This window comes from Dermacentor albipictus, chromosome 10 (assembly GCF_038994185.2).
Source record: "Dermacentor albipictus isolate Rhodes 1998 colony chromosome 10, USDA_Dalb.pri_finalv2, whole genome shotgun sequence".
Classification (NCBI taxonomy): Eukaryota; Metazoa; Arthropoda; class Arachnida; order Ixodida; family Ixodidae; genus Dermacentor; species Dermacentor albipictus.
In genome coordinates this window covers 7,911,538-7,925,207 of record NC_091830.1, presented here as the reverse complement: position 1 = coordinate 7,925,207, position 13,670 = coordinate 7,911,538, and the positions used below count along the sequence as shown (strand labels likewise).

The 13,670-nt window shown below is 43.2% G+C and overlaps 1 protein-coding gene across 1 annotated transcript in view; it reads left to right on the top strand.

Annotated features, from left to right (window-relative positions):
- Positions 1-13,105, top strand: part of LOC135920403 (lamin-A-like) — a 126,245-nt gene extending 113,140 nt beyond the window's left edge. Inside the window, exon 6 of the mRNA XM_070527589.1 lies at positions 12,989-13,105. Coding sequence (XP_070383690.1) covers positions 12,989-13,105 — 117 coding nt within the window. The remainder of the gene's footprint in view (positions 1-12,988) is intronic.
- Positions 13,106-13,670: the final 565 nt, after the last annotated feature.

Here is a 13,670-nt window from a genome sequence, read left to right as displayed (position 1 = left end):
TTGAATTGGTTGTGCACATGTGCGAGCGGGACAGTGCACATGGTGCACTGTCATGATCATTTAAAACATGTCGATGTATGCCTATGGTGCGGGCAGAGAAACACACCGGTGGAGAAGCGAAGCGTATAGTCATCCGCTTTCGCGTTTCAGATAGTGTACGTTAAGAGCATCAATGAACACGGGTCATGACAAAAAAAAAAAAACGTTTTCCCACCCGGCTCTCTCTCTCTCTGTCTCTCTCTCTCTCTCTCTTTCTCTCTCTCAACCTGCGTGCGTGCGCGTGTTTGCGCTCTATATTTCTGTCCAGTTTAGGTTAGAGGTATACCTACAGATGTGAGGGACTCCCGGGACGCTTGCAGGTGCTGCGAAGAAACAAACAAGGTATGCAGCATTTGACAAGGCCGCATTGCGATAACTTGGACGTCTGCGTCAGCGTACAAAAAAAAAAGAAGTAAGAAACAACAAAACAAACTGCCCACGCATCGTGCGTGGAACCCAAGAGGAAGAAAGATTAAGAGGGAGGGACAGAGCTGCGACGCTGATTAGCATATAACTGCTAAATGATAACAAACTGTTCCAATCATGTCGGCAGTCGGTCGCTGTAACTTGGGCAGGGACTGAACCCCCCTCTCCCCTTTCCCACACCAAAGAGCCTGACTAATGACGGCAGTCGGGGGAACGTTCGCTAATTGCTAATGAGCTAAGCCTAACGGGTGCTCATTTGCATCAGCGCGACATTAACGACGCCGAGGAAGCGTCCCGTACCCGGCGCATGAGCGCGCGCTAATGCGTCGGCAGCAAGCGAAGTGCGCTTTGCCTGCCTTCCGAGCGATTGTGCGGGTAAGCGCACCTCGCAGAGCTGCTCCCGGTGCGACGATTAGCCGGCTCGTTACAACGCCGGTGGCAGTGCAGTGATCATATACGGCGACGATCACTGCGGCCTCGCGCGTTCAAGGCTATTCAATCTGCAGCATGTAGTTCAGTTGCTGCCCGTAGGTACAGACGTGTTAAATAATACCCCACTACTAACTATGTCTGGTTTAAAACGACACTAACGGCAAATATTGAGTAAATGTCGTAGATATTAACGCTCCGAGGTGTCCGAAGCGTCGCTTTTATGCCGCGAACTGGGGAATGTCTGGGTATTCACCCAGACATTTCGAATAGAAATGGAGGGGGGGGGGTGCTGAAACGCAAATGGCAGACACTACCGGTGTCACGAATGACAGGTTGCTTATGTCGCCCAAAAAAGTATATAAAATCAATGTGTCCTCCCAGTATTAACCTGTGGGGCGAAAATAGTAGAATGACATAGAAACTTGACAGGAAGTTAAGGACTGCGCACTGAGCGATCAAACGAAAGAACAAAGGCGTAACGTTTAGAGAGACACGAAGACCATCGCATATATAGAATAAAAGAACAGGTGTGAGTAGATGATATAACTAAGCTGTGGAATAGGGCAGGTCTTGTAAAGCGCAGAGCAGGTGACTCCCTCTTTGAACAACATAAAGAAGGACAAGGGAAGGAAAATGCAGTACATTGCCGTAGAGCTTTAGTTTCAGTAATAGGTTTATGAAATCTGCAGACACAGTATGTGTCAGCTTATGCAAGAGAGGAGTTACTATATAGTTCGCTGGGAGTTGCCTTCGCCCCGCAGTTGACGTAAATAGAGTCACATTTATAGTCTATAGAGTTATATATAGAGTTGAAAACATATCCTTTCGGACCACGGCATTTCTGAATATAGTTGTTCGAGACATGGCAGTTACGAGAGCAAGCTTTCGACACAGTGCTTCAGAATTCAAGGCACAGTTGCTTGAAGAACGATGCTTCGAAGCGTGGCAGTTCTAAGTGTAACCGTTCGACGAATAGCAGATCCAAAAACAGTTTCAACAGTGACTTGGACACGACACAGCGCTTCGGAGCATATTGTTTGTGGCAGGAAAGTTGGTAGCATAAATAGTGACTAGTTCACGGCAGCTAAGAGAACCGGTCTTCTGAGGATGACAGTTCCGAGTACATGTTTCTTCGAAATATAGTGGTTCTGAGCATGGCACGCCTCTTCGGAACATATTGTTCGGGACATGAGTGTTTAGAGCACGTGGCTGGGAACATAGTGACGGCATGACATAGCCTGCCTTTCGCATAGCACAGCATAACCTTTCGAGAGGGTTTGAGACAGTGATTCGGAGCATGGCACACCTCTGCAGAGCATATTGTTTCAGCCAGTTTCAGCCAATGCATTCAATTTTTTAATTGCTTGTTAAAGGTGGCACAATTCTAGTACAGGAGCTAGTCAATTCGAAGAGGCGGATACCACTTGCACAAAAAATTCAAATGCATAATTGACTAATTAACACAAATTCATTAGTTAAGTTTTTAACTTGTTACCTTACGGTTCATATTACGATTTACAAATTTTAGCCGGGGATTTCGCAAAGCGGATCCGCTTGGAACGAATTCTCAGGATGACGCCAGTTTTTAAATATTCATTCCCAAACTATGCGGAGAAATGCTATGACGTTCCAGTTGGTTTTATGCTTCAATGCATAAAATTACGTTTTGTTAAGAAAGTAAGCGGAACGACAGTGCATTTTTGCCGCAAGTTTGACAGCGTATATCTCGCAAATGATGTCATTTACACAATTATTTTCTAGTGGCCTTGGAGTCTCACCTGCTAGAATTTGTCAATTGCAATATGTGCCATAAGGTAATAAGTGAGAAACTTCATTAGCGAACTGTTGTTAAATAGTCGGTAATATATTTCAATTTCTTGTGCAAGTGATGTACGCCTCTTCGAGTAAACCATGCTCATGGACTAGAATTGAACTATCTGCCACAAAAGTTTTTGAAATTGTTCGCTGAAACATCCTGTATATATTGTCTTTCGAGGCACGGAAGTTCGAAGAAGACGGGGTCGAAACAGCGGTTTAGAGCATGGCACAGCCTTTAGGAGCATAGCCTTTGGGGCATAACAGTATTGAAGCTATAGTCGCTGATCATAGTGGTTAAGAGGAAACATGGCAGTTATTAACACAGAAACCATAGGAGCATAAATCTCTTCCAAGGATAAGGATCCGCAGTTTGGCAGTTGGGGGCATTGTGATTCTGGAAATAGCAGTTCGAGCATAGTGTTTCGGAACAGTAGCCCTTTAATTCATCAGCATTACGACAGCGCGGTGAAATACTGAAGAATGAAAGATTACTTACAGGAATGTGCTTAAACTCGTGACAGCGAACTCGTACACATCGCCTTGTTACTTTTGCTGATGAATGAGAATGCTGAGAACTGTACATGGAAAATACACGCATAGAAAGAAACATGAGAAATAGCGCGTCTTCGTTGTTCTTTTTTTCCTAAATTTGGCCCAATGGCATAATCTATTAAATATATAAATGTAAGCCAGTTTCGGCGACGTATATAAATAGTGCTCGATGGTTGGTCCCATAGAGCCATGAATCATATTCCAGTGATCTCGTGGGATGAAGGCCCACTGCTAGCAGGTAGCTCCTCGGATCTGGTTTAGCCCATGGCATGTCCACAACAGGTGTTTGATTGTAGCAGTGGACGCTCGATCTGAGCAATATAGAAAGGTATCCACAGTTGAACCACGGAGATGTTGTGGCCAGGCATGAGTGACCGATGGGGCGAAGGCAGCCCCCACACGGAGTTTCCGCAACATCACATCTTCCTGGCGGGCAAGGCTGCCTGGGAGGTTCGAACCACATGGTGGAATTGAATCTCGTGTAGTGCGGCGGAGAAAATCACCCTGGGGGTCACTTTGGAAAAGTGCTTCCAAAGGTGGTGGCAGCCCACAGCGTGTAACAGTTTCAGTTTGTATGCGAGCAGAAATAGTGTCCTTGTGGAAGCCACTGTATCCGAAGCTGGCCGGGAATCTGTGCAGTCATGCGGACGTGTATTACGTCTGCGAAAGAGTGAGGCATTGTATACCTTACGAATTTCCTTTGTGGCCGAGGTGGAGTCTGTGCGTGTTATTATGTTTGATGTCGTCAACACGGAAGTATACCTGCCACCAAGCTTGTTGCGTCTCGTAGGACCGAAAGTTCAGCACTCACCGATGAGACCGGAGCTTTCAGACGGTACACATAATTGGCACTTACGGTTGGGTTCCCTGGCACCACGGCCGATGGAACCACTTGTTTGTCCGTGCAGCTCGCATCGGTATAGGCCACCAGTAATGCCTCTCGGGAGTGCGGCATCTGCTTGTGTCTGGCGCCGGGAGGTAGCCGATGGAACAACCCTTCGGCCGCCTCCGAAATCCGGTCTTTATTCTTGCGAGGACGATTATCGTATCGTATGCATTTTAGGCGAAAGGTACTGACCGTACCCGCTTATTTAAATGCGTGCCTATTGACTCCAGTTTAATTATGTTTGAATAGTAAACTTATTGAACCGAATCGAAGTTGAATATTGGAATGCCGAATACCTTTCTTCTTATGCTAAAGGAAACACGGAGAGGAAAGACTATAAAAATTCGATACATCTCCTTCAATACGCGCAGTGCTGTTTAAAAGATCAATTTAACTGGGCTACTTGTAAATGAGTACACAATAAAATTATACGATGGCTTTTGGTGGCCTTAAATAGAGCATACGTATTTTAATACGCCAGTGTGCCCTGCGCATGGTGGCGTTTCTGTGCTAGACAAGCTCTGAAAGGGACTACTCGCACTATAGAAACTGTTTAAAAATAAGTTTGTTCTTTCTCTCCAACAAGCGTGCTAGCTAGCCTTGTTTTCTGACCATAATCGAATGTACGAGGAAATTGGATATCATACTCTGTAATAGAATACTTCGATTACAAGTCGCAAAATCTTATTCGTATTAGAAGTTTCCAATATTTGCGCGCTCCTATATTGAAATTACAAGAAATAAAACAAAGTACGAAAAGAATCAACGTGTGCAAGTTGAGGGAGCACTTGACACAACGTCATCACCCAACCTACCGCGCCGAGTAACGACCAGCTGACGTCACTCGCCTTTAATTGGGCTGTTTTTTTTTTCCTTCCTTTATCGACGCGGCGATAAAAGAGTATATATCTTCGCCCACGTCCCTTTCCTAATCGCGTCAGAAGGCTCGGCGATCTGTGTGTTCAAGAGTGCCAACCGCAACAATCAGCCGACGAGACCCGGCGCGGTGATGGTCGTTTGTTGCGCGTTCACTCTCCTCGCTTCCATTCTCGCATTCTTTCTTGTTTTTCTTCGCTCCCTCGCCCATTTGCCTCTTCCACCTCTTTCTCTCCGCTCCGCATGCCGTAACCGTTAATCGCCGCCATCTTGGAAACGAAGCGGGTATTATCGTTCGGCCGCGACTGAAAGGACGAAGCCCCGCCTTCCCTCAGCGCCCCACCCACACTATAGTGACGTCACGTACAAGCCCCGCCCTACCTTTTTTTTCTCTCTCTCTCACTCTGGCGCAGAACGGTTTCCGGTCGATGACGCCACGCAGGCCACACGTCTCCGGCGTGCCCGCTTACCCACCTACCACGCGCTCGCCCAATTCCCTCTCCGCAATGCCGACCTCGCTCGCATCGCTCTTGCGAGCACTCCGCGGCGGCGCACCCAGCCGGGCTGGCGGAAAAGGAGCGTCCTCCGCGAAAGCAGCGCCGTCCTTTCTCCATCGTCATCACCGCATTCCGAGGTCGTTTTCCGAGGCTATTTATGTGGACGTGATGCCGCGCTAAGCAGAACGAATTCGCCGAAGTGGAGGTAAAAAACACAAGAAGGAAACAGGGCGACTTTTACTGCGAGCCGTTCGCCGTCTCCGCATCGGATTCCTCCGGTGCCTTAGCTCTTCCCTCCCCCACCATTCCCGGCTCTCGTGCCATCTTACGCTTATTGTTTCGGCATGGGCGCTGTTCTGTATCGGAGCGCAAGCGTGCTTTTAATGACGTCGACAGCAGTCGAAATGAATGCACCCGCTCTCTCGTTATCTCTCCGCCTCGGCTGCCGTTCTCTCTCCTTCCTTTTGCCATTTCTCCGCGATGTGCAGCTTTTTCTTTTGACCTCGGTGATTTATCGGTGGGTGAAAGAGACAGGGGAAGGAAAGCGCCGAGGATTCGTATGCTGTACGCTGGCGAGGAGGTACGGCAGCGACGCGCTCTTGAATCTTGTTGATCGTTTCTGGGAGCATACAATATATCAGCATCTAACGCAGAGCGAGGAACAGTGAGATGCTTTCTCTCGGTGAGACGCGAAATTGCGTCGTTTTCCCGAAATCGATATTTTCGTTCCAAGCCGCGGTGCGTTCGCTTATCGCCATTTCCGTTATTGCGCGCTTAGTCTCTAATGCGGGCATAACGTTTTTAAGCTCTTTCTGCGTTTCTTCCGGGGGAAAATGATCGCGCCGAAATGCCGCAAAGTGATATTAGTCGTTATGAACAAAATAAAACAAGAAAAGAACGGAGGGTGAATATCGAGTCGTCGTTTTCTTAGCTTTCTGTCGGCGGGAATGCCGCGAAGAATACGACAGGGGTATTCGGCTGAAGTATAAATTTAATAGAAGGCAAACGCGTTGAATTATACGTGTTTTAATATTGCGTACTTCATAATTGAATAATACTTGAAGTTTATATTATTTATGATTTCATTATATGTATTTACGAACATATATTATTTCAGATTTATAACATTTAGCTCCCGTATAACTGTTGGCACAAATGTAATTTGCGGCATATGGCGACTTTATTATTCCCTAACCAATCCATAAAGATAACATTGGTGTGACCGCGAAATATTGTCTTGCGTGTCAGCAGATAGAGAATAAGGTTTCTTTTCTTTTTAGACGTAGAAGCATGTAGAGGTAGGCTACGTCAGAGCCGGCTATCCTAAAATTCCTAAATTTGTTACTCAAGAAGCAATAAAAAAAGAAAACTAAGGTTTCGTGTATGCAACGAGAGCAGACGAAGACATCCGAAAATCACTGATGTCATAGAGCCTGTGACCGCGAGGTCAACGAATGAAACATTTCCTCGCCAAGGCAGTTTACCTGACCACAGTTAGGTTGAGCTTCGCCGCCATTCCTAATGTGAATCTCAGCGCTATCCCTCGTCATATGGAACCTATACGAACGATACCAATTGGAACTGTGGCTTGTTTCTGCACTGGATTGTGCTTTTGCTGCAGACCAGAATCAGAATTTATTATTAGGGGTTATAATGCTTGAATCAGCAGTAAAACCACGCCAGAGAACACAAGGGAGCAGACAAAGAAGAACGACACATGCACAGCGCCCTGTGTATGTGTCGTTCTTCGTCTATAGTCCTTTGTGCTCTCTGGCACTGTTTTACTACGGATATGAGCCAACTAGTCCTTAAATACGTCTTGAATCAGTGTAAATTTAAGCATACTTCTCGTGTAGCTTTTACGATGTCCTATATAATTGTTACTTTTGTTTTGAGTAGAAACTGTAGAATACATACATACATACATACATACATACATACATACATACATACATACATACATACATACATACATACATACATACATACATACATACATACATACATACATACATACATACATACATACATACATACATACATACATACATACATACATACATACATACATACATACATGCATGCATGCATGCATGCATGCATGCATGCATACATACATACATACATACATACATACATACATACATACATACATACATACATACATACATACATACATACATACATACATACATACATACATACATACATACATACATACATACATACATACATACACACACACACACACGCACATGCTGCATATCCTCAATTCGCGAATACAGATTCCCACGAGTTCTCCTTTTTCCCGAAAACAATAACTGACTGGAATTCACTACCTGAAGAGCTTTTCCCGTGTGGAAACTTTAAAAAGGCCAACAACTATATCTTTTAACCTCTAATAGAGAGTTTTTGGCATTTTCATTGAGATCCTTTTGGAGGTACCAGATCTGTATATATTTGGAAGTGTTTATCTAGATACATGCATCGTAACATATATGTACGATGCTGTTTGTACAATGTATTGTATTCCTTCTAATTTGCCCTTCCAGCTTGGACCAAAAAATTCTGCAGTATCATGTAAATAAAAATATTTTCTTACTGTACAACGAGAGAACTAGTTATTTCGGTGGAATGGGCTCTGTTTCCCAAGAACCACTAAATTTAGGAAGAACACTAGGTCCTATGTCTTCTCCTAGAAAGCAATGGCTAGCTTTGAAATTTCTTTTTATATTCCTTGAAGACATCGGCTTAAGTGACAAGTTCTGGCATGACTAGATCCAACACGCCAAGCTCTAACACCCATCATTTTTGCCTCACCTGGAAATACTATGATCACAGTTTTCTTGTTTCTTTTTTCTTCCTTTTTGCCCTATTTTCTTTATTGAAATGAATACTATAGGAGAGGTTGGCGCCTCTATGATGGCACCGGCTACTCCTTGTCACTTGGCAAAGGAACCAAATTTGCGTAATAAGGGAGAATAGCGACACAAAATATGGCACTCAGTAGAACACTGGATGAATAAAAAATATACAGTCCAACAATACATGAGTCGCAAAGTTCTGTGTATTAGTTCAGTCCAGGTACGCTTATATAAAGTCAGATGTTTTGAACAGCCAAAACACACAACACATGTAATGCACTGCAAGTACAGAACAGAATTATACATATTTTGCCGTCATTCTGCTAGGATCTTTTTGTCCCTGATCCCCTTTCCTATATAGAGTAGCATGTAGCGCTTACTTATACGCCGGCAGGATTCTTTGTATTTCAATAAAAAGCTTTCTCTCTCTCTCACTCAGTCTTCCTCAGCCTTACTCACTCCTTTCTATAACGTTTATTGATGACGACACTCTGGGATACCCAACTTCGGAATAGCTTATCTTAAAATCGCATAATTAACAACAAAAGTTGACGCAATCAGTTTGACCTGTAACATCATGTATACGGAAAAGCCCTTCGGTATAGTGTTCACGTTAACATATAGCGTCAGACCTTAATGAAGACGCATCAGATCATTGTTAACGCGACATGTTGAAAATTACATTGATTTGTTAGTGTATGTTTTTCGTCGCAAAAATTACTTTTTACTGTCTACAGAAAGTCCGGTGTTTCTCTGTTAAGTTGATATGTGTTGTTGACTTACGGTCGTACGTATTTTTGCAGAGTCCACTCAGAAGCGGAAGTCTATAAGTTTCAGGAGTGAGGCGCTCCTTTTCGGTGGTGGTCTATAGGTCCTATAGCGTGCGGGCGTACGCCGAGGAAGTTGCGGTCGGCCAGGAAACGTCAGATGAAATTGGGAAGCACGTTTTTTCCGGGTACGCCTCTCGGAGGGCCTCAATGACAACTTGGCGAGACACCGTGCCAACGGCTTGTCTTAAATCAGTGTCGTGATGGTCCGAGTGGTTCGACATCTTGTGCAGGTTGATGGCGCCCCCTTCACAGTTTACGCCCATGACCTATCAATTAATATGGGTAGACGCGGAAGTACACCGCACCACCCATCGACCGATCTCAAGCTCCAGGAAGAAATAACGTGGTTCGAGCGGTCTCGCGTTCCCACTACAATGCAGCTGTCCACTGCCTTCCCGTGTGTTCGTATAAATGAGTCATACCATCATGTGTCCCAGCTAACGTTAGCCAAACTGTTCAAAGACATGAACAGGGACAAATACACGATGCAAGATATGGTTATAAGGCATACGGCGTTCGGTCGTCAGAAGTCTGTGGACCGAATTCTGTTCTTTTTAAAATCGTATCTTGCGCCATATTTTTTTAAATATCTTTTTTCTTTAATTAGCTCGGCTAGTTAGCTGGGACACCCTATGTAGAAAAATTTTAGGGCGCTTTGGGGCCTGCCAGTTTACATATACTTTTTTAAAGGTTTCGAGGTCCACGACTGTCATTAAAGCAAAAAAATATATACGAGTGGGAAATGCCATCGCAGCATCACCGCAAACTTATCCAGGCTTCCAGAAACCGATAAAGAATGCTCGAGCGCTGTTCCACAAACGGTCGGAGTGAGACTTCTGGCGCTGAATTCACAAAGCTTTTCATGTGTAAGGGAATCTTATTTGCCATTGGCTGGCCACCTCCGCCATTGATAAGTCCAGCATCAGGATTGGATGAAATTTTGCCTTGTAAACCAGCAATTATAGCGTAAAAGCTTTTTTCGAAAACGTGCCTTGTTACTCAGGCAGTGGCATAAAATATACCATGAACTGTGCACTTTTCGCACTTCTTGTTGCAAGAGAAGCCACATTGTGGCACGCTAGATACGCAATTGTCGTCGATATCATCATCATTATCATCATCATCACGTCCAACTACAACATTCCCTCTAAACAGCCAAAGCATCTCCTGTGGCAGCCTTAATGTCGCTTCGCCACGGAAGTCGTGTTAGACGACGCATTGCTTTGGTATCTTGCCCAATGCATGCGTTGCCCTTTAGAGAGGTTTTTTTTTTTTTTGCTTCTTCCCCTGGCTTTGGCGTTCGCCGCCGTTTCCTCGCCGTATATATTGTGGATATATCAACACGGGCCACTGGGTAAATACTGGATGTTGTCTGATTTATAGTAGACAACTTGTGTCACTGTGTATGTACGATTGTGTATGGGCTCAAACATACCTAAGTGTCCATTATTGGTCAGTCCCCTCTAATGGATGTGTCACTTTGGCAAAGAAATATGAAGCCTTAAATATGTTTAGATATCCGTCGTATATACTTCTCTGTGCCATGCACCTGTCGTCAACAATCTTTCCTCGAGAAGCATCGCCTTTTTCGTCGGGACACAGACAGCATTAAGAGCTACAGGCGATGCCGACGCTGGACTCCTGTTATTCCATATATACTGTTGGTACCTCGCTAACTCAAACAAACTTCGCCTCATTCAGATTCCCACATCGAGTTGGATCTGCGTGTTGTTCCTTCTTTTTTTCGTAATATCAGCGCTTCCTACTTATTCGGCGCGGCATCTGCGCAGTTTTGTAAGCTTCATTCTTTTCCTGGAATACAGATATTGGATGAGTTCGCGAAACACACCCTTTGATTTTCTGTAGCGCACTTCGCGACATTTGAAAGGGGCCTATAAGGGATGTGTAGACATATAGCCAGCCATAAAATTTATTCTAAACTTCCGCAATAAAATTTCATTATTACGAGTGAAGTATACAGGATGCCTGGGAAGCTAAGAAGAATAAAAAGCATGTGATTGTCTGCCCTACACACAGCTAAATGGTAGGTGTGTGCGAATAGTGATTATTGAGACCGAATAGAATACGAATTGAATACCGCCAGAAGCAAATCAAACCGAATCGAATATCGATTACTTTTCGAATAGTTTTCTAATAATGAATAGCTGTTATCACAGCTAATATAAAGCGATGCTCACATGCCAGTGTTCTTGAACTTATCAAGTTTCTGTCATTGGACAGTACGTTATAAAGCGTTTTTCTATTAAAAGCAGAAACGGATTAGGAGCAAACAAGTACTTTCTTCACATGCACAGGCCTTTTTAGAGAGTGCGAGTGATCGCTCTACAGCCTGGAGAGTATGGCTACCTCAGTGGCGTAGCCTGATCCACTATGCAAGTTTTCATGTTTTATGTATATACTGTGCCTGCGGGGGTGAAAATTTATCGTACTTTTGCTCCGTTTTTATGTTTACTTGAGCGCAGTTGATGTCTTGAAATATTCGAAAAGCATTTGAAAAATATTCGCATTTCCGAATACTAGTGACTATTCGATTGGATTCATTATTCGATTCATTACTCGAAAGTTTTGAATATTCGCACACCCCTAGTAAATGGAAAGGGAGGATAGAAAGATGGGAGACATGTACGACGGGAAGACAAGGTGACTGGTAGGTTCCCGTGTAAAATGCAGATTGCCAAGGCAATTGCAATATTTAAAAAAGGAGATAAGACACAAATGCGCAATTATGTACCAATTTCAAGATGACCTATCTCTTCAAAAGGATTAGAGAAAATTATAGCCTGTCGTATAACAGTATTTATAGAAAAAAAAAAGATCGATTTCTAGGTGCCAGTAAGCTTTCTGAAAACATTTATCTGCTGAAATTGCCCGTCTTGAACAAAAACAATTCATTCTGAATAACCTGGAAGAACGTTCTTTTTAATCCTAAGGTTATTTGTAAATTACAGTAAGACATTTGATAATATAAAGCATGCTCTACTGTTTGTAAATTAACTTATTATGTTAACTATGTTAACATTAACATATTATGTTAACTTATCCCATCGTACTTGAAACACAGAAAACAGCAAGTGCAACTTGACGCTGTATCACATGTCAGGCCAGTCAAGGTTGGCGTTCCACAAGGAAGCATCTTGGGACCCCTTCTGTTTTATTTCTACGTAACTGACTTAGTTAATGTCGATACTAACAAAATATATGTTATATATGATGACGATACAACTTTACTATTTAAATCAAAGGATGCACATAGCCTCATAACGACAGCAAACCTAGTTATAAAGAAAATCTATGAATGGTCTGTTGAAAACGGTCTTCAAATTAATGCTAACAAAAATAAAGCAGTGTTGTTTCAAGCTAAAGAATAAGGAAGTTACACCAGAAACAGATTTACTTATAGGGATCTCCAGAATTAAAATTGTAAGAACAATAAAAACGCTAGGTGTCTTCTACGATGAGCATATGACGTGGAACACCCATTACGACTTCCTGGCTCAAGAACTGTCCCAAGTTGTAGGCGCAGTGTACTGCATTAACTAACTTCCACGCAAAATAAAATTACTATGTTACAATAATTTGTTCTTAAGTCATTTAAATTACTGCTGTCTAGTATGGGGTACTAATATACACTGTCTCTCTATCTTGCAGAAAAACATAATACGCTTGATATGCAATAAGCTTTACGATGCCCCTACTCAGCTACTGTGCACAACACTTAATCTACTTAGAACTCAAAATCTCTTTCAGAACCATTTGACACTGACGTATCGCAAGCAACTCAATGACATGATTAACGGTATCCAAGATATAGCGCGTCTACATAAACATGTTGCATCCTATGACAAAAGGGCCCCTGAACAATGAAACATTCCTCATTCAAGAACGAATTATGGTAAGCAAATGCTTCGGCATATACTCCCGACTTTACTAAGCAACTTGCCCTTACAAAAAAAATAGATGTTCTCTCCTCATGGAGTTTGTTAAACTACTTCCAGTCAGACTAATTTGTGTTATTGTTTATTGCATTTGTGCACATGCTATACTGTATATGACCTATTTCTTTTCTTTTTCTGAGTATGTACTGTACTGTGCATAACACTATGTTCACGTTATTTTTCTTTTTCTTTCTAAAAATTGTTTTACCCTAATCTATCATGCTCATGTTTACATTTAAAATCTTCCTTCTGCACACAGACTACTTGTTTTCGCAAGTATTAAAATGTATTACTTCTCGATCGTATACATATATTTCTGTAAGTTGACGCCTACCCACCTGTGTAACCACATGTGGGCGCCCGCTGCCTCCTGTGGCCTTTCATAGGTTTTGCGGTTCGTCAAGTTGCCTGCGCGCAATTTTTTACCCAGAACCCCACGATATAATTCGTTTTATGGGAAATGAAGTCATTCCTAACACGGACAAATGCGCCGA